Raw genomic sequence first — 21,118 nt, 5'->3', positions numbered from 1 at the left:
TTAATAACTTTTAGCCAACTTTGATAATTGACATAAAGAGATTTAAATATTTACTTTAACTTCGTACAAGTGTCTATCAAACATAAATATATGATACACCTGGTACGAATTCGTACCAAATAGCTCGCAACATTCTAGCTAGTACATCTGGTATAAATTTAAACTATTTATATCATTTATACGATGTCGCTACATGTCATAATTGGTATGAATAATTATCATTCATACCAAGTGTACCAGTTACTGCTGATTAATATTACTTAGTTGGAATGATCGGTGCGAATTTTCTCATTCTTACCAATATAATTACATTTACTCTAAATATAATTTTATTCAAATTTTGCTTCAATGGTGTTAAATGTAAATAATTACATTTACTCTAAAGATAATTTTATTCAAATTTTGCTTCAATGGTGTTAAATGTAAATAACTTGCAACTTGCAAGACACATATGACAATTAAAATAAGCCGCCCCACACAAGAAAGGTTAGAAATAAAATAAGCCGTCCCACAAGAAGGGGTAGAACCAAACTTCAACACATCAGCGCGAGTGAAAGAGAAACCAAGAAAGTTACAAGGATCAAAGTAATTGTGTTTTCTCAAATTCAACGCACTATTGGGATGGAATATAACCTAATCTTGTTGAAAAAAAGTACTTTATTTTTTTAGAATTACAGTTAGATGACTCAAATCTTACTAAAAGCATCTCCAGCGCAGGCACAGCGCTCCGGATCGACGCGGTGCGAGGGAGGCGTGTGCGCACTGGAGACACGAAGGGGGTCGAAGCCGGGGCTAAGCGAAGACACAGGCGATGGGTGAGATGTGTGAGGCGCGTCCGGCGGACGCGCCAATTATTAAAAAAAAAAATCGAAAATTGATTTTATTTCAAATTTTTTGACCGTTTTCATTTTTTTTTTAATCTGACAGTTGCATTCTCAACGGTAGTGTAGATAGGTTTTCAATTTTTTTTTTCCTTTTCACATTATCTATATATACCACATTTCATCTCCATTCAATTTTCTTCCAAAAAATCATCTCCACAACAAAAAAATCTCTACAAAAATGTCATCCTCTTCATCAAACGGCGACGGGCGACGTGCTCAAGAATTCTCCAATCTCGTGAAACAATTTTATCAAATTGTTGCAGATATTGGTGATCCGGAGACGAAAACCCGTCGTCCTCGAAGAAGGATGGCAAAGAAAGCGTACATTCATCGGGACCGTGAAGCCGGAGCACAACGTTTGCACGCGGATTATTTTGCAGAAAATCCGGTCTACCCCGAAAACGAAGATGAGCGACATCATGTTCACATGCATCATTTTGCACAGCATGATCATCGAAAACGAAGGCGAGCACGCAACGCAATGGGAAGAAGAGGTCGTCGACGAAGCTTCGAGTAGCATCGCCGCATATCGTCCTCGCGCCGGTGCTCCGCCGAAATTTCGTGCATTTGTGGCACGACAAGCATCCTTGAAAGACGCGAAGATGCATGCTCGCCTCACTTTGGATTTGAATGAGCACATTTGGTCTCGTTTTGGTCCGATTAAGCCCTATGAAATTATTGTAATTTTTATTTTTTTATCGTATTTTAATTATGTCTTTAATTTTATTTAAATTATTGTAATGTTGAATTTTAATTTTAATAAAAATTTAGAATTTTGAAATTAAAGTGTAGAATTGGGGATTTTGTGGAAATGAAGATCTAAGACACAGCCTAACACAAGGGCTGTGGTGGGCTGTATCTTAGGTGGGGACCACCACCTAAGACACAGCCTAAGACACTTGCATTGGAGATGCTCTAACAAAGGTGCGATGAAACTTCATTATTAAAAGAAACTAGAACGGTCATTCGTGCGATGCACAACGAACATCGAAATTAGATGACATGCTTAAATAATAAAAAATACTATTAAATAAAATTAAAATATAAGCAAATGAAAAATATGTTTAATAATAAAATAAAATAAAATAATTAATCCACATGAATTACTCAATAAAATTTTGAATTTGAAACGTATATTTTCAACTTTGTATAAAGTATAATGATAATTATAGTTATTAAATAAATTTAAATTATTTGATAATGAAAATTGACATTACACATTATTATTATCATCATCATCAACAACAACAACAACAACATTATTATTATTATTATTAAGCGTCATAGTAAATAAATTAATATTTTCATACAAAAATATAAATAAAAAGTTTTAAATGTTAAGGAAGAGAAAAAAATAAAATATTTTAATTTTAATTTTTTCATATTTTTTTCATTGTAAATTCATTTTTGATGATTTTTATACCATATTAAAGATCTTTTCACGAACTAAAATTTGAGATGTATTATATTAAGTATTTTTTATATATTAAATTTTATGATGTTTAGAAAAAAAAAATTAATTAAAAAAAGTAGAGAAAAAATAGTGAAAGAATAGAGAGAAAATGGAGGGAAAAGTTGGAGGAAAAAAAAACTCATTTTTTATATAGGGCAAAGGTGCAGATTGTCTCCTGAACTACACCCCCCTAGAACTTTTACCCCCATACTCGGTCAAGACGCGTTGACCTCCCTGAACTCCCGAAACAGGGGTGCAGATTGCCCCACGCGTTTAACAGCTACGCCCTCCGTCCACAATTTAAAGCCCTACTTGTTCTTAAATTTTTGTTTTCAAATTAAAGACCTATTCTGCTTTTTGTACTTTTTACTCTTCTTATTTTTCCTATATTTACTACACTTTCCTACTAATGGACCCACTTTAAAACACTTTTATCATTTTTATATTCTATATTTACTACACTTTATCACTAGTGGACCCACTCTCAACACCATTATCACTTTAGTCAACTATCTTTATCACTTTAGTTAACTACCCTTGTATTTCATCCACATCACCTTTTTCAGCTTTCTTAGAGCATCCGCAGCGCTGGGTGCGATGGCCGGATCGAACCCGGCCTATCGCACCCAGCGCCGTTGCTGCACCCGGGAGCGAAGGGAGGGGGGCGTTCGAACGCACTCGGGGCATGGCTGGAGCGAAGGAAATGGGTGAGACACACGCGCCCATTTCCGAAAAAAAAAAAAAAATCTAAATTGAAGGACAGCAACAGCGGCGGCAACCGCACGTGGCGGCGGAAGTCGAAGAGCTCCACCGGATTCCGGTGGAAGAGGAAGTTCAACTTCAATCTGCGCATTTGGTTCGTGGACAATATCCTCTTCAGAATCGTCTCGATTTTTGAAGCCACGGTTCTCGTAGCGAAGCTCTGCTTCTTCTATCTCTGCTGCGGATGCCACTTTTGATCACTGTAAATAGATGAAAAGTATTGCTGCAGATTGGGGATAAATATAATTGCTCAAGATGATGAAATTGGTTTCTAGATTATTCCCATTTGTGGTCTGGCGCCGACAGAAGGAATTCAGCTAAAATTTGTTTTTTATTTTTTTATTTGTAATGTTTGGATTTTTAGTTGAATGAATTTTATGTTGTTAAAATTGAAATTGTTTAATTTAAATTGAAAAAAGAATAAAAATAAAGAGAAAATAAAATTAAAATCTATTGAACCCGGGCGGGTGCAATACCATTGTTGGAGTGGGTGCAATAGAAGTGGGACCATGTCTATTGCACCCACTCCGGGTGCAAGCATTGTGCATGCTCTTAGTCTCCGTACCCACACCAAAGTGGGGCATTAAATCGTGGACGGAGGGAGTATTAAACGTCGTTAAACTTATTTTTTATTATTATTTTTTTGCGGTTCTCCCTCTTTTTCTCTCTTCCACCGGCTCAGATCATCGTCGCCCCTCAGGGCGGAGGCGGCGGAGAACAGATCGAGTCGTCGTGATTAGGGGGAGTTGCCAGATAAGGGGGCGGCGGGGATGCCGGTGAACTCCCGTACCATTTACCAGGACGCTCACGTTGTTGATGGCTTCCTCCTGGCGATCCATCTCGCCGGCGGGAAGCTATACCAGCCGCGGCGGTGCTGGGAGGATGTCTTCGAGACACATGGCCGGAGTCGAGATAACTCTCGGCAAGATGTTGATAAACAAGGCTAATGAAGGTGTGAGGGTTTTCATGCTAGTTTGGGATGAGAGAACTTATGTGAAGCTACTGAAGAATGATAGGTTGCTTGCCACTCACGACGAAGATACTGATAGCTATTTCTGGAACACGAAGGTGCACTGCGTGCTCTGTCCGCGCAACCCCGACAACGGCCGCAACATCGCGTAGGGGCTAGAAATCGGCACCATGTTCACGCACCACCACAAACTGGTTGTGGCGGACGCCGCCATGCCTAACGGAAGTGATCTGATTAGGATGATGGTGAGCTTCGTCGGTAGAATCAATCTCTGCAACGGCAGATACGACACTCAGAATCACTCTCTGTTCAGAACTCTTAACACAGTTCATCGTGATGACTTCCATCAGGCCAACAGCCGCGGCGCCGACATTCGGAAAGGCTGACCGAGGGAGCCGTGGCACGACATCCACTGTAAGGTGGAGGGAGCTGCTGCGACGGCTGAGCCGCCGGAATCTAGCTATATTTGCAAAAAAATCCTGCACATTTGGTTGGGGTGGGGCCCACCACAAAAAAAAAAAAAAAATTAACAGCGACTAAAAGTCGTTAAATATGGGGGGCAATTTGCACCCTTGTTTCGTGAATTCAAGGAGGTCAACACACATTGACCGAGTAGGGGGTAAAAGTTCTAGGGGGTATAGTTCAGGGGGCAATCTGCACCTTTGCCCTTTTATATAAATGCTCTATTTAAAATTCAAAACTCGTATATGCTCAAATAAGATGTTGAGATTTGTGAGTGCATATAAAATTAGCTGTACTAAAAGTCGGAACATTGACTAATCATATTGTGATTGTAGTAACTACATATTAAAACACAATAAGCATGTCCCCCTATTTTTGTATGATATTTATCTTGATTCAAGTATTAGATTTAAATTCATATTTAGAACACACCTATGTGATTTCGTTTTAAGGATCTAATTTGTGTGCAGACAGTCGCATGATATCCTTTAATTTGTATAAATAAATAAAATCTCAATTATGATTAAAATATTATAATTATGTCTTAATAATTTTTAAATAAGAATTAATAAAATATAATTAAAATTTGAATAACCTCTAATTATATTTATAACTAGTTATAGTTGATGCGGACGTCCGGATCTGCAAATGAAGTTTGTCTTAGCTTTTTTTTTTTTTTTTTTTTTTGTGTCTTAGCTTTAATAACCTTTACTCTGCATTGTGACTCTAGGATATGGTATTGACTATTGAGTCTAAAAATTTGGAAACAATGCTAGACCTAAGTAACCTAATTAAATGTGTGTATGTCTATTTATTTATTATAGGTGGATACATCTTTCCTTGGTGTAGGTGGACCATGGACCACTCTCTCTTTCCCCAAATTAGATAGGTGCTCATCTATTCTAGCCCAACTAATTGCTTTGCTCCTATAATTTTGATAGTTTTTATAGAATTCCATTTAACAAATTTAAAAAAAGTGATATTTATTCACCTGTTTTCCCCAGATGTCTTTTAAATTTATGAAATTGAACCGCCATTAAATGCTTGCAAAAGTGCTAGTTGAAAGGTTGACATTTTCATGTAAACCAGCATGCATATAACCATCAGACCACATGCCAAGTCAACCCAAATTAAAAATAGTTAGAATTCGCCTTCCTTTCCCATTCATTTATGAGTTATTTAGATACATAAATTTCAATATTTTTTTATTTTCTTTACGAACTCTTATTCTTAATTTAAATACAGGAATTTAGTGTTTGTATGATCTTTTCCATAAATTTTGTTTTTTCTCAAAATTAATGGTGATGTATCTACTGAAATTGCTAACGTGGAATGACCGACCAATGATTTTAATTATTTGTGTGTAATTATACGAATTTTAAGCATTTTCTAATTTTCCAACCAACTTAATGTTCTTTTGATTTTAAATTATTTGTGTATAAATACACGAACTTTTAACATTATCTATTTTTTTCAATTAATTTATTGCTCTTTTTCTTAAATACACGAACTTAGTGCTCGTTTGATTTTTTCCGTTAAATTTATTTTTTCTCAAAATTAGTAGTGATGTCGAAGCTGCTAACGTGGAATGATCAGCCAATGATCTCAATTAATTTTTTAAGTTATTTGTATGTAAATAGACAAGCTTTTAGCATTTTCTAGTTTTTTTCAGCGAACTTAATGCTATTTTGATTTGCCCATGAAATCTTTTTGTCCCACGAAATCTCCCCCTTCCCCCTATTTCTCAACAAGTTTCTCAACAAGTTTGTGCGGCAATTAATTATGGTTTAAATATTGATTCAAAATTTTTATTATATCGATAAATTGGTACGTTTTAATACAATATTTGGATCTTAAAATTCTATCATTAAGAACATCCATAATAGAGAGCCTAGTATAAAGAACATTAAGTTCGCAGAAAAAACTAGATTATGTTGAAAGTTCGTGTATTTACACTCAAATAACTCGAAAAATAATTAAGACCATTGACCGGTCATTCCATATTGACAACTTTGTCGAACACGTTAGCATCAATTTGAGAAAAACAAATTTCATCGGAAAAATCAAACAAGCACTAAGCTCGTGTATTTATATTAAAAAAAAGGTTTGTGAAATAAATAAAAAATGTGGAATGTTTGTGTATTTACAAATAAATAATCCTTAATTTATTGATTTAAATGTAATGTCAAGATAATTATATTTTTTTTAGTATTGGGAAAAGGAGACGGTTACTCTTGACCATATTTTTTACACAAAAGAATCTCATCGTTTGGATGTCCTAAGAGAGTTCAAAATACAATAACTAGAATATTTATAGGATTAACAAATTAAATATTATATTATGTCCGTCTTTTAAATTAAATACTATCTTCATTCCTGAAATAAGTTCATCTTTCTTCTTTTTGGGACGTCCCCAAATAATTTTCTCTTTCTTTTTTTTTTCATTTTTGGACAACTACCTCACCACTAATAATACTTATTTATTCTTACTTTTCATTTTTTCACCACTCAAAATACTAATTATCACATTTTCACAACTTTCAATAATAATTATAACATTTTTTCTCCACTATCAATACACTTTACAAAGTTTTCTTAAAATTTGTGCTATCCCCAAAGAGGAACTAATTATTTCAGGGACGGAGGTAGTAACTTTTTAGGAGGGAGGGGCACGAACATAGGCGGAGCTACACTATGAGCAGGTGGGGCAATTGCCCCTCCTAAAAAAAAATTTATATGTATTTTATTAATATATATATGTATAATTACTAAAAAAAATAGAAATTTGCCCCACCAAAATTTTGAGAAAAAGGGGCAAAAGGTGGAGATTGGAGAAAAACTGACTTTAACAAATTACATTCCTTTTTTCGTCTAACATGGAGATTGGAAAGAAGATAAAAAAATAAAAATAAAAATAGAGGAAAGAGAAATTATTTTACCTTTCTCCACAAGTTTTCTTTTATTAAAAGAGAATATGAAAAGTTCTTCTCTAGCTATCTCTATGAATTACATTATCGTCTTCTCACCTCTATATTTTGTATCTTTTGTCCGTTGGTGTATAAGCTTATTAAACTGGCACTTATTTTACCTGTGACAATTGCAAATGTGGAAATTAAAGAGCTTATGAAAATTGTTAAAAGTCGGCCTCGAAATCGAATGGATGATTGTTGGATGATATTGAGAAAGAAATTTTTGAGACAATTTATAATGAATTGATATTAAGTCGTTTTTAAAATATGAGTAATCGTAGGGATTATTGTGAAAATATTTTATTATATAAAGCTTTATAGAAGTTACTTTAAATTTTCTTTATCATGTTTTGCCCCCTCTATCTTTAGGGCCCTGGCTCCGCCCCTGGGCACGAATTTTAAGATAAAATATAAGTTGAACGTATTAAAAGTGATAAAAATATGTTATAATTAGTATTGAAAATGGTGAAAATGTGTTATATGAAAAGATGAAAAATAAAAAGATAGAAAGTTATTTGAGGAAGTGAGGGAATATTAGTTTATCTTTATTTGCAGCATGCATCTTGATATAAAGTTTGCCGTTCATTATTTGTGATATTTTTTGAAAGAGGGATTATTCCGAGAATTCTTTCACATGTTTCGCGTACTAATTTATTGGATCTATACTGACTTTTTTCCCGTGCATACGATGACAATAATCATTGCTGTCATCTAATCTTTGATGGAGAGGTTTGAAACTTCAAATATTACAAATTGAGAATTTTATAGTACTATGATTTTATCTTTTTATCCCAGGACTACTGTTGTTTAAGAGTGTGTTTTTTTAATTGATGAATTTATTATTGAAAAAGAGAGATAATAAAAGAATTCTCTTTGAATTTCATTTCTTTTTTCTTCATTTTCTATAAAGGATAATTTCACCATTTTTATTTTTTGTTTTCACTTTAAGAAGGGATAATACTATCACACCAAAAATTGAGGGATAATATTATCTCTTCTTGAAGTGAAAAAGATGAATGAGAAATGGTGAAATTCTCTTTTATATAAAATAAAAGAAATATTTAATATATTTTTTTTTATTATTATCTCTTCTTATTCATAATAAATTTATCAATCAGAAGGAACACACCCTAAGTATAATTAGGGATATTCTTGGCCTTTCTTGAAAGGTATTGACAAAAAGGGAAATATAGATTTGAAAAGTGTTTCGCATTCCCCATCTATCGTTTCGCCCCTTATTAAAGACAGGTTTAAATAAATGAATAGAATATAAATATTAAATATAAGTAAAATACATCGGCGTCTGAGTTGTATATGTATACATACATAATATCATATATATATTGGTAGTAGAAATGAAGTGGAGGGCAGAGTTGGAAATAGGGGCATCGAAGATTAGATTTGGCATTGAGAAGGTGTTGCTGGTGATCAACCTCAAAATTGGCATCGCCGTCGTAGTCCTCGTTGCCACTGGTGATAAGAGCACCCGCAACGCGGGTACTCGAGTGGGTACTCGAGGAGAGGGAGCCGGTCGAGGAGCGCGATGCGGGGGGAGCTCCTCGAGGAGTTCTCGAGTTATCGGGTATGCTCGAAGGGGGGAATGGATGGCGCGTGCAATGCACGCGCCCAATTAAAAAAAAAAAAAAGGAAAAATTGAAAAATTTGAATTTTATTCGAATTTTGACTGCACCTCCTCGATTTGCGCACCTTTGACCGATTGTTTTCAATTTTTTTTCCTTCTTATCCTCTTTAAAAAACCCCACCATCTCCCCACCATCTTCACACCTCTTCTTCTCTAATTTTCTTCTCCTCCATTTATCAACAATACAATTTTCTCCGTCATGGATCCACGCAACCCTTTCTACGATTCAAATCGGTGCCCCGATCTCTCCTCCGATTATCATCCCGATATGGGAGGAATCAACTTGGAGGAGAGCCCGCCCGAGGAGGAACCGGTCAGTGCACAACAGAGTGTCTCCCCACCAAAGAAAGGCGACCGGAGGAAGGAAATGGCCACCAAAATCAAGCACGACAAGGCCGCTAGGTACCGTCATACGTATGCTCCCGAGCATACGGATCTCATCGTCCAAATTTGGGCGGAGGAGACCAACAACTCGATCCGTGGGACGGATCAGAAGGGAGAGGCATATTGGGGCCAGATCCGCGAACGTGTGAACCCCATCCTCGGCATCGACCTTAAGATCAAGCAACTTCAAGGCCACTGGTCCCGGGTGAGCGCGGATGTGCGTCTCTGGGAAGCTGTTTGGGTGGAGACGCGCAACAATTGGCCGTCCGGTCATTCGAATGATATGATTCGTGAAAAGGCCCAAACCCTCTTCAAGGCTCGAAGCCCACACAGGGCCTCCTTCAATTTCTGGAACGCGTGGAGAGTTCTCCGGAACAATCCCAAGTTCAAGTCGATGTACCTCCTTGGAGACGTGCATGCCTCCAAGAGGACAAAGACTACGGAAGAGGGCGGCTTCACCACCTCGGCGTCGGGCGAGGAGATCTCTTCTGCCCGGCCCATTGGCAACAAGGCGGCTAAGGCGGCGGCGAAAGGGAAAGGGAAGGCAGCAGCGTCGCATACGAGCTCGGATCCTCCACCAGAAATAGTGGAGAGGTTGGAGAGGACCGACGAGCAGATGAGGGCATTCACCGCCCAGTACCAGCGGAGGAACGATATCCGGGAGATGGAGCTCGATATGCAGCTCCTGAACACGGATACGACGCACATGACGGACGCACAACGTGCATTGCACGCGTCCATGGTCGCCGACGTGCTCAGGCGTCGTGGTCTATCCTAGGCTTTTAATTATGTGATTTTAATGATGTTTTAGGTTTTTTAAATTTTTATGTATTTTTTTTTATGTTTTAAGTAATTTTAAATTTTATGTTTAATCCAGTATTTAACTATTACAAAAATATGCTATTTAAATTATGCAATAAAATTTAAATGAAAAACATAAAATCAAAACTAATATTATCAAGTAGGCTATCAAGGAACTCCAATGCAGCACTACCTACTCAATAACACAAACACTATCAAGGAACCCCCATTGCGGATGCTCTAATGCAGTTCTCGCTCGTTTTGTTACCGACTCTCCAATTTGCTCGTCAAGTCCATGGTTGCATAAAGAGAGAGAGAAGAGAGAGTATTGAAAAATTAATGGTAGGGGTAAAATTATATTTCTTATACAAATTTTGGTTAATTTTTAAATTTTTTATTTTAGTAGATAATTTTTATTTTTGTTACATGAAAATGGATAATTTTGTATATTGACTCTACATAAGATATCTATACTTAAGGATGTCAATCGGGCCCACCAACTCGGTTTTGAATTTTCAGTTCGGGCTAATCGATTTTTGTATTTTTTGGGCTCAAATGTTTTGACCCTAATCCTAACCCACTCGGTTTCAAACTAACTCGTTGGGCCCGTAAATCTATTTTTGATTCACGCTATTTGGATTGGCCCATCAGCGGACTAACTCGTTGGGCCCGTAAATCAATTTTTGATTTGCGCTATTTGGATTGGCCCATACTTTATTGACATCCTGTCTATACTTATCGTCCACAGGGGAAACTAGTATCTTAATCCCCAACTTACCTCGTCCTTCACAAAAGGAATATGATTCCTTTCTTTGATACTTTCCACCGCTAAATAAACATTTAGCGAAAAAAGGCGCATGTATTAAACGACGTGGAATGATGAGCCGGCCGGAGAAAGAAGCAATGTGGCCCGAGCAGCATATCCCCATCGAACCAGCCAACGGAATAAACCGGCCGGTGAAGCGCCACCACTCCGCTCATTACTACGCCCACCGCGTCAAAGAGAGCCTCACCAGACGAGCCACCAAGATATTCTGCGCCGTGTTTCTAACCCTCTTCATCGTCGTCTGCGTCGCCGCTTTCATCCTCTGGCTCAGCTTGCGCCCCCACCGCCCCAGATTCCACGTCCAAGAATTCTCCATCCCGGCATTCGCCCAAGAAGCCGGATTCAACAACGCCGCCATCATTTACAATGCGACGGCGCGTAACGCCAATCAAATCATGGGCGTTTACTATGACTCCGTGCAGCTGGCGGTTTACTATCAGGAGAATATCATAGGCGGTTCTCCTGTGCTCTTTCCGTTGTATCAGAAACCGAAAACTACGACGGTGATCAACGGACAGCTGAGCGGCGCCACCCTGAGAGTGAGCGAGCAACGGTGGCAGCAGTTCGTGGCGGACCTAGGGAAGGGCGAGGTGGTTTTCCGGCTTGACATTTCGTCGACCATCCGGTTCAGAATATGGAAGTGGCATAGCAAGCGCCACAAGATGCATGCTCATTGCCCGGTTGGAGTTGGACCCGATGGTTTCATCTTGCCCCATTACCGAGATAAGAGGTGCCCCTTGTACTTCAGCTAGCTAATTCATCACCGTGTACGACTCATCATTTCCATATTCAATCAACCTATGAATGCTTATATTTATTGTAATTAATTTGTCAAGAGATGAAAGGCCTTTATCTTTCTAACTTCCATCTATATACACTCGTCTTCATAAATCAAATCATTCTCTCTGGAGATGGCTTGGCGAAGAGTGGATCAGGATCGACTAGTGATCTACTACTGGTTCTTTTGTGAGGTGACTGTGGTGAGTTTGGTTGGAGTGGCTCTATGGCTCAGCCTCACTCCAAGAAATCCGCGTTTCACTATTTCAGCCGCTCATTTTCCACAGCTCAATCATACTACCTCTCTAGTGATCTGCATGAAAATCTTCAATCCCAACAATCATATGGGGATAGATTATAGCGGCATAAGCTTCAAGCTGTACGCCGCCGGTGGTGTCATTGCGGCCAACTCTACGCCTGGTTTTCGTCAAGGCTACAAGAACATTACTCTGTTCCACATGCCAATACAGACCACCCAAGAGTTATGGAATGCTAGTTCGGATGTGGATTTCATGCTCAGCCTGGAAACTGCTTTTAGGTTTAGGATCATCAAGTGGCGGACCAAGATCCGCCACATAGTGCGTCAACAACGATTCAGCATCAATCTCAATGGGAGTGCTTCAGGGAGTTGCATGGAGCTGCAAAACGCACACATAGTTAAAACCAGAAACTGAGGTATCTGCTTTCTAGGCACATACTTGAATATTGTACATTCCCTGTCATTGTTTGTTTTGCAAGGATTTTCTGCGCAGGAGTTCAGCAATTATGTAATGTATCTCAATCTAGATCTAGTTTAGTAACAAAATATAGTCGTAACACATGAAAAACAGTGGTTAGTAGGGAGGGGGAGGAAGTAAGATGATGGCAAAAAGCATAAACAAGTCATCATTACTAATGAGATTGTGACAAAAGAATAAGCGACTCCTCTTATAAGCTGCAATCAATTGTTTAGATTTTTGAATCCGCCTGCTGGATGATTTTCATAACCTCCCTCCGACGTGCCAGAGTCATAGTATTATATACACTTGGAATAGGTATGTCTTAAACAGGTTTCTTCTTTTTATTCTGCCAAAATTCTCTTGAAGTTTGGCGAGCACTAACAACTTGCTTTCTCCACTCATGAATTGCTATCTGCCAATAATAAGAAGAAATTTTCTAATATGAAAATGGTGCAAATCCATTTTGATGTTCTAATAATAACCAACCCACTCACACTAACTAATGATGAAAACAAACTTAGTAGGGAAATGAGATGAATGAAATTCTTACAGCAGGGAAGCCTCCATAATCCCCTGCTTCAGAGATGTTCTTGGTTACACAGCTATTAGCAGCCAGCCGTACCTGCATCTCCAGGTCATCAACAATACAAGCATTCAGAATCACGATGTGTTGAATTGGAATACCCACAAATAACATTTAAATTTAAAATGAAAGAATCAGCAAGAAAGCAGAGATACCATGGATAATGCAGGTCCCATAAAGTTAGGTTTATAGTCTGTATATCCTTTTTTTAAAGAAAAACCAAGATGGGCTAGCCTTAGAGCACCCGCATCGCGGGTACTCGAGGAGCTCCTCGAGGAGAGGGAGGGCGTCGAGGAGGGCGATGCGGCGTGGAGCTCCTCGAGGACTCCTCGAGTTATCGAGTATGCTCGAAGGGCGGAGGAGATGGCGCGTGCAATGCACGCGCCCAATTTTTAAAATAAAAAAAAGGAAAAATTCGAAAATTCGAATTTTATTCGAATTTTGACAGCAGCTCCTCGGTTTCCGCACCTTTGACCAACCGTTTTCATTATTATTTTTTTTTTTTCCTTCTTCTCTTCTTTAAAACACCCCACCTTCTTCCTTCTTCTCTTCACACCTCTTCTTCTCCAATTTTCTTCTCTTCACACCTCTTCTACTCCTACAATTTTCTCCGTCATGGATCCACACAACCCTTTTTACGATCCAAATTGGTGCCCCGATCTCTCCTCCGATTATCATCCTGATATGGGAGGAATCAACTTGGAGGAGAGCCCGCCCGAGGAGGAACCGGTCAGTGCTCAGCAGAGTGTCTCCCCACCAAAGAAAAGCGGCCGGAGGAAGGAAATGGCCACCAAAATCAAGCACGACAAGGCCGCTAGGTACCGTCATACGTATGCTCCCGAGCATACGGATCTCATCGTCCAAATTTGGGCGGAGGAGACCAACGACTCGATCCGTGGGACGGATCAGAAGGGAGAGGCATATTGGGGCCGGATCCGCGAACGTGTGAACCCCATCCTCGGCGTTGACCTTAAGATCAAGCAACTTCAAGGCCACTGGTCCCGGGTGAGCGCGGATGTGCGTCTCTGGGAAGCTGTTTGGGTGGAGACGCGCAACAATTGGTCGTCCGGTCATTCGGATGATATGATTCGTGAAAAGGCCCAAACCCTCTTCAAGGCTCGAAGCCCACACAGGGCCTCCTTCAATTTCTGGAACGCGTGGAGAGTTCTCCGGAACAATCCCAAGTTCAAGTCGATGTACCTCCTTGGAGACGTGCATGTCTCCAAGAGGACAAAGACTACGGAAGAGGGCGGCTTCACCACCTCGGCGTCGGGCGAGGAGATCTCTTCTGCCCGGCCCATTGGCAACAAGGCGGCGAAGGCGGCGGCGAAAGGGAAGGCAGCAGCGTCGCATACGAGCTCGGATCCTCCACCAGAAATAGTGGAGAGGTTGGACAGGACCGACGAGCAGATGAGGGCATTCACCGCCCAGTACCAGCGGAGGAACGATCTCAGGGAGAGGGAGCTCGATATGCAGCTCCTGAACACGGATACGACGCAGATGACGGACGCACAACGTGAATTGCACGCGTCCATGGTCGCCGACGTGCTCAGGCGTCGTGGTCTATCCTAGGCTATCAAGGAATGTGATTTTAATGATGTTTTAGGTTTTTTTAATTCTTATGTATTTTTTTTAGGTGTTTTTAAATTTTTATGTATTTTTTTTTAATGTTTTAAGTAATTTTAAATTTTATGTTTAATCCAGTATTTAACTATTACAAAAATATGCTATTTAAATTATGCAATAAAATTTAAATGAAAAACATAAAATCAAAACTAATATTATCAAGTAGGCTATTAAGGAACCCTAATGCAGCACTACCTACTCAATAACACAAACACTATCAAGTAGGCTATCAAGGAACCCCCAATGCGGATGCTCTTAGAGTTACAAATAATGGATATAGTTGAGGACATTAAGTTTTACATTTATTTTCCATATACACCTATTTTTGGTCAATGTGGAGGAATAAAAAGATATATCAATTTGGGGCATTGTATTATGAAGATAAAATTCTAACTACATATTTTTGAAACAGTAAGTTGTCCAGAATTATACCTTTGATGCTACGCAAACATGATCCTTGATAGAAACTCTTCCACCTAATATCACATAATCTCCTATCCTGATTGGACACAGCAAAAACACATTCCAGATTCTCAAAACCTTTGAAGGCTAAACTAAAACCTGAACTTCAAAGTTTAGTTTGAAACAGACAGCAGTCGTGCTTAGAAATAAGTTTTTGGTTTCAACAAAGAAAAGGCGGAAGAAGTAGCATACGTTACTGAACCTGCAACTCCAACTTGTCCGCATAACATACAATTTTTCCCTATTTCCACATTGTGACCTATCTGCAAGTGAAGACATAAATTGACTTTCATCTGAAGAATATCAACAATACTGCAGGAAAATAAGTCACACCTGTACCAAGTTATCGATCTTTGTATGATCCCCAATTACAGTGTCTCGCCAACTACAGAGATAAATTTGATGCAAGATATCATATAATGATACAATTCATAATAGATTCCCACAATCTAAAAGCTGTTATGACAGGAGAAATGAAATAGTTGGGACTGTTGAAGTCATGACAAATTTCACCTGCCCCTGTCGATGCATGTATTTGCACCGATTTCCACATAGTTGCCTATCCTTGCTTTCAAGCACTGAAGATCGATAAGGAAAGGTTCATCATAATATTTTAAGGAAATAATGAAAGAACGGGAGAAAGTAATAGTAAACAATTTACCATCATCATTTGATGTCCCAACCCCACAAAAGAAGGGATTCATAAAACAAATAATAATAGTGAAACACAGTGGAAGTTTAAGAAATCCAAAACCCAAGTCATCAATAGTTGCTAAGAATTTGAGTCCAATATCATAGTAAAACTTATAATTCATAACTTACTTGAGGCTTCTTCACCATAAGCCCTTGTTCATCAATGAAAAATCCAAAACCTACAAAAAGCAATATCAATGCCACTTAAATTACATGTGAGCAAATCAGCACATATACTAGGAAAGTCCAATTTGAGGGAAGTCAAGATATAGATAAATAATAGCCATCTAGAAGGTATGAGAGCTGGTCCTCACCATCTTGACCAATGCAGACCCCATGATGAATAACACAGAAATCACCAATTGTGCAATTACTCAGTACAACGTTATAACTGAAGAAAAATGGTGGCTGAGTCAAAAACAAAAGTAGGCAAAAAACTAAACCATAATCTCTTGATACATAGAAAAATGGACGATGTTTGCGCATAAAATCATGAGAGTGTAGCAAAAAAGCTTTTTGTGAGAATGACAGATGCATCCAAGTCTACGAGGCATATACAACCAGAAAACCCTTTCCCAAACAGCGAACCCAAAACAGCATGTTAAAAAAATCAGATGGCAATCAATTAAAGAAACCAAAACATGCTACAAAATTCAGATGTTTGCAAGAAAACCAAGATGCATGTTGTCTTATAAATCTCAAATAGCAGATTTCATCATCAGTCTATATGTCCATATGTAAGGGTGTCAAATAAAATTAGAACAACGTTCTTCATTTATTCAAAGATTCTTGTTTTTTAAACCTTAATAGATCCAGAGCCGGTATAGACTTAAGTTTTCTCAAAAGGAACAAGCATCACCACATTTTCAGTTCTAGTGTGATGGTGCAACAACTACGTTGAATATAAAGAAAATTGGTAATATGAGGAAAATTCGGTGCATGTTTTGTTTAGGGTATTTTACCATACATAGTCAAGAGTGAATTTTCAAGCTGAGCAAATAAACTCTAGAATAAGCTAACAAGAGTACCCTGTTCTTGTAGATTGACCAATTGTTACAGCAGGTCCAACAACGCTTCCTGACCCAACATAGACATTTGCACCCACAGCAGATTCTGAATGCACCAGTGCCCCGACCTCTATTCTAGCACTTGGATCAATACAAGCAGATTTGTGAAACAAGCCTCCTCCATTGCACCATTTCTGAAAATCTTGATATTCTATCTCGGCATCCTCACCTGATTTTGCATAGAAAGTGTTAAAAAGATTTCATTTTTTACTATGACTCAAACTCAATTAGCGTTAATTAGAAACCAGTATAAGTAATACACTAGAGAAGACCCTCAATTTATTTATTTATTTTTTTAAATGGGGGAGAACGGGAAAAAAATACTATGTAGATGCATGATATAACTAGCAAGCAAAACCAGAATTCATACACACAGTGCGACCTCATAGATGCATAAAACTTGTTGGAGAATAATATCTAAGCCGGCAAGTAGAAAAGTAGTGTGTCCAAACACAAAAACTAAACTTACACTATAATGCGACATTTTTACAAACAGGTGGCATCTAGAAATCGATCACCGAATATGGAATAAATACAGAATTATGTGTAATGAAATAATAACTGATTTACCTGTATGTTGACTGGTGCAATTGGTCGAAATGAGTCTTGAGAATACCAGAGCTGCCACATTGGATTTAGGAAGCGTGACTCTTGATGCGGAGATTTTCGGTTCTGAGAGAGCAATTAATTTGGCAAAGCGCATTGCCAGTGGCAAACCCTAATTTCGTTGCGGAGATTCAGTTCAACAGGAATTCCGCCAAGCCCTTTCTTCACTGTTTCAGGCCGCTGATTTGCAGAAGAACAAATGTCCTACTAAAATAGTTAATTTTTTTTCATCAACTACTATTTTACTAATATTTGAGATTATTTTTTCGTCGAAGGAAAAAAATGAGGTTTAGAGCATCCGCAATGGGCTTACTTGATAGCCTACTTGACAGTGGGTTGTGTTATTGATTAAGTAGTGCTGCATTGGGGTTACTTGATAGCCTACTTGATAACATTAGTTTTGATTTTTATGTTTTTCATTTAAATTTAATTGCTCAAATTTAAATAACACAATTTATTTTAAATTTAAATTGCATTAATTATAAAATCCTAAATATTACATAAAACTTAAATAAAATAAAAAGAAGTTTATTTATAGAGATAAAAGAAGAGAAAAAAAATAAAAAAATAAAAAAAGGGCTCAAACGGCTAAAAGAGCCGTTGGAAAAAAAAATCAAAATTAACAATAAAAAAGCCGTTGGATTTTTTTTTTTGCTCGAGTACACCCCCTCCCCCCCGCAACGCTCCTACACGATGGCAACGCTCTACTCGAGTAAGCCATCGAGTAAAGCGTTGCGGATGCTCTTACAGTATATTCAAGTGCAAATTCATTTAATTTAATTTAATTCTTCAAGAAAATAGTGTGGTCAAGTTTAGTTTGTATATTATACTCATCGAATTATGAATTTTATTTATCGATTACTTTCATGTTCACGAGGTTCATTGAATTTATTTTAATTTTTTAAATTTATATTTATATTTAGAATATTAATTATTTTTTATTTAAAAAATAAATTATTTGATCAAAATAATAAATATATTAATTATTTTCTTATAACAAATATAATTAATAATTATTATTAATTATAGTAGATAAATATAAGTAATACTTACTAATAATTTATACTAGTATTTTTTAAATTGAATCACTTAAAGAACTTAAGCTAACGAATTGAGTATTACTAAATTTAAATTTAATTTATTTATCTCTCAATTTTTTCTAAATAAATTTAAACAAGCTTTCTTTTTAGTGGAGCGCCGCACTCGTAAATAACAAATTTTCATTTTTGAGAAAACTCCATAGCGTGACAAAATGTTCTAGTGACGCTGACGCGATGCGATGGATGTTGTTGGGCCCAAGTAAAAGAAATGTTTAACGCAAAAGTTCATTTCACTCAATTTATTTTATTTGTGCCAAAAGCCCAATAACTAATGATAAACTTTTAGGTTTTAAATGTTTTACTCCTCCGTCTCACGAATCTTGACACGTTTTTCTTTTTGGGTCGTCCCACGAATCTTGATACATTTCAAATAAAGTAACTTCTCTTTCCTACTTTATCACTTTTATTATTTTTTCTCTCCTACTTTATCACTTTTATACTTTATTAACTACACACATAAAATACTAATCTACAACTCCTTAATTCACGTACCGAAACCAAACGTGTCAAGATTCATGGGACGGAGAGAGTACTATTTAATTAAAACTTCCTGTCGAATATCATAAATAGATTTAAGAGCATTCACATCGGTATACTCGATGGAGCATTCACATCGATATATCATAAAATATATCATATTAAAGTTCGTATCATGATATTTAATTTGATATGCATATTAAATATTTTATAATTAATCAAATTCTACAATTTTGAGAAGAAATGTAACAACAAATAAGAAGTTTAAAAAAATAAAAATAAAAATATATAGTTTATACATAAACCTTCAATTTTATTATAACTACAAAATTGTCATTCAATTTTGAAATTAATTTGAAATTGATTTCAAATTGGAAACTCCCTTTTTAATATATATATATATATATATATATATATATATATATATGGTGCGGTTATAGTGAGAACCACAATTATCGTGAGAACATAAGAACCAATAAAATTACTGCATCTGCTATACAAATTAATGCATCCGCTATTAAATTTAATGCATCCAAAAAAAATAATTTTTTTGCTCCCTTCAGGATTCGAACCCAGCATCTGCATCCATCCACCAAGATGATGCATCCACCGTAGATCTTGATGATCGAATGGCTTAAAATGGTTCTCTGTTCTTATTTTATTAGTGGTTCTTATTTGAACCTCTCCCTATATATATATATATATATATATATATATATATATATATATATATATATATATATATATATATATATGGGGCAGCTCCAATGAGACCCCCTAATTTTAGTGAGATATAGGGCACGATCTGATGTATTTATTTCATCAATTCTATGGCTGATATTGTATTTGGAGGGTGATTTTTTTCGCAGGGTTCGAATCCTGAAAGGAACAGAATATTTTAAATTTTGTTATTCATCAGTATATATTGCATTGTTTATCAGTATATATTGCTTTGTCCACCAGTATATATGTTTTATTCATTATCAATTTTTTAAATTTTATTTTTCATCAGTATATACATCTTGTTCGTTAAATATACGTCTTGTTCATTAGTATTATTTGTCTTATTCATTGTTCTCATGTTACACGAAAAATAGGGGGTCTTACTGGAGCGCGCCCCATATATATGTGAATTGTTATGATGAGTAATGATGACTTTATTAATTTATCAAGCCATATATATGGATCGAAAATGCCTACTGCTATATAGATATAAAGAATTGATATGGTGAAAGTAATGATGATTAAAATTGAAATATATTAAGACTCATGCGAAAGTTTTATATTAAGATTGAATCAATGTTCTATTCCTTCTTCTGCCGAAAGTTTTGTCTCATGCGAATATATTAAGACTATTGTACATTGAATTGTTCTCATGTGAATCGGCTACTGTGAATGAAAATTGGTTGAATTGATTTTATGTTTTGAGTTTATCATTGTGATGGTTGATACTATATATCATGAAAATTTGTAGTATTATGATTTATTTTAATATGATTTGTTAATCACCAAAGTGGTCTGATCAATAAGTTTAGTAAATCTGTATGATTATACTTTAATTATCTATACTTATGTGATGCTTGTTTTAAGAAATTTTATATGCGCATATAAGTATATTGGTTTTGATTTTTTTGTTTTTTCTCACTAAATGTTAACAAGTATAGAATTTCAAAGTGTTCTCTTTTAGACCGATGAATAGTTATAAATGCAATATGCCATATGACAATTTGTATCGATGCAAACATAGTCCAGTAATGTCATCTGTTACTATAATGAATAGGTGATGATATTTTGTTAAATTTTGAGAAGAATTTCAGAAGTGTTTGTCCATCCACTTGGAAGAGAATCGATAAGA

General features: G+C 36.7%; 3 protein-coding genes across 3 annotated transcripts; 2 read left to right on the top strand and 1 right to left on the bottom strand.

Moving 5' to 3' along the window:
• The first annotated feature begins 11,044 nt into the window (after positions 1–11,044).
• On the top strand, positions 11,045–12,014 carry LOC130985735 (NDR1/HIN1-like protein 26). Its single transcript, XM_057908835.1, has one exon. It carries the CDS (start codon positions 11,204–11,206, stop codon positions 11,903–11,905), a length of 702 nt encoding a protein of 233 aa, XP_057764818.1. The 5' UTR covers positions 11,045–11,203; the 3' UTR covers positions 11,906–12,014.
• A 50-nt stretch (positions 12,015–12,064) lies between these two features.
• LOC131025478 (uncharacterized) lies at positions 12,065–12,604 on the top strand. Its single transcript, XM_057955273.1, has one exon. It carries the CDS (start codon positions 12,065–12,067, stop codon positions 12,602–12,604), a length of 540 nt encoding a protein of 179 aa, XP_057811256.1.
• On the bottom strand, positions 12,588–17,985 carry LOC130985734 (probable UDP-3-O-acylglucosamine N-acyltransferase 2, mitochondrial). The gene is made up of 10 exons (XM_057908834.1): positions 17,651–17,985; positions 17,042–17,249; positions 16,328–16,404; positions 16,143–16,192; positions 15,834–15,898; positions 15,654–15,705; positions 15,513–15,583; positions 15,291–15,357; positions 13,200–13,271; positions 12,588–13,061 (listed from the first exon to the last, which is right to left on the bottom strand). The coding sequence occupies exons 1-10, from the start codon at positions 17,781–17,783 to the stop codon at positions 12,972–12,974; spliced, it is 885 nt and encodes a 294-aa protein (XP_057764817.1). The 5' UTR covers positions 17,784–17,985; the 3' UTR covers positions 12,588–12,971.
• Positions 17,986–21,118: the final 3,133 nt, after the last annotated feature.

The sequence above is a fragment of the Salvia miltiorrhiza genome, chromosome 5 (assembly GCF_028751815.1).
Source record: "Salvia miltiorrhiza cultivar Shanhuang (shh) chromosome 5, IMPLAD_Smil_shh, whole genome shotgun sequence".
Classification (NCBI taxonomy): Eukaryota; Viridiplantae; Streptophyta; class Magnoliopsida; order Lamiales; family Lamiaceae; genus Salvia; species Salvia miltiorrhiza.
Note: the sequence above shows the minus strand (reverse complement) of the source record. Positions and strands in the feature narration are given on the sequence as shown.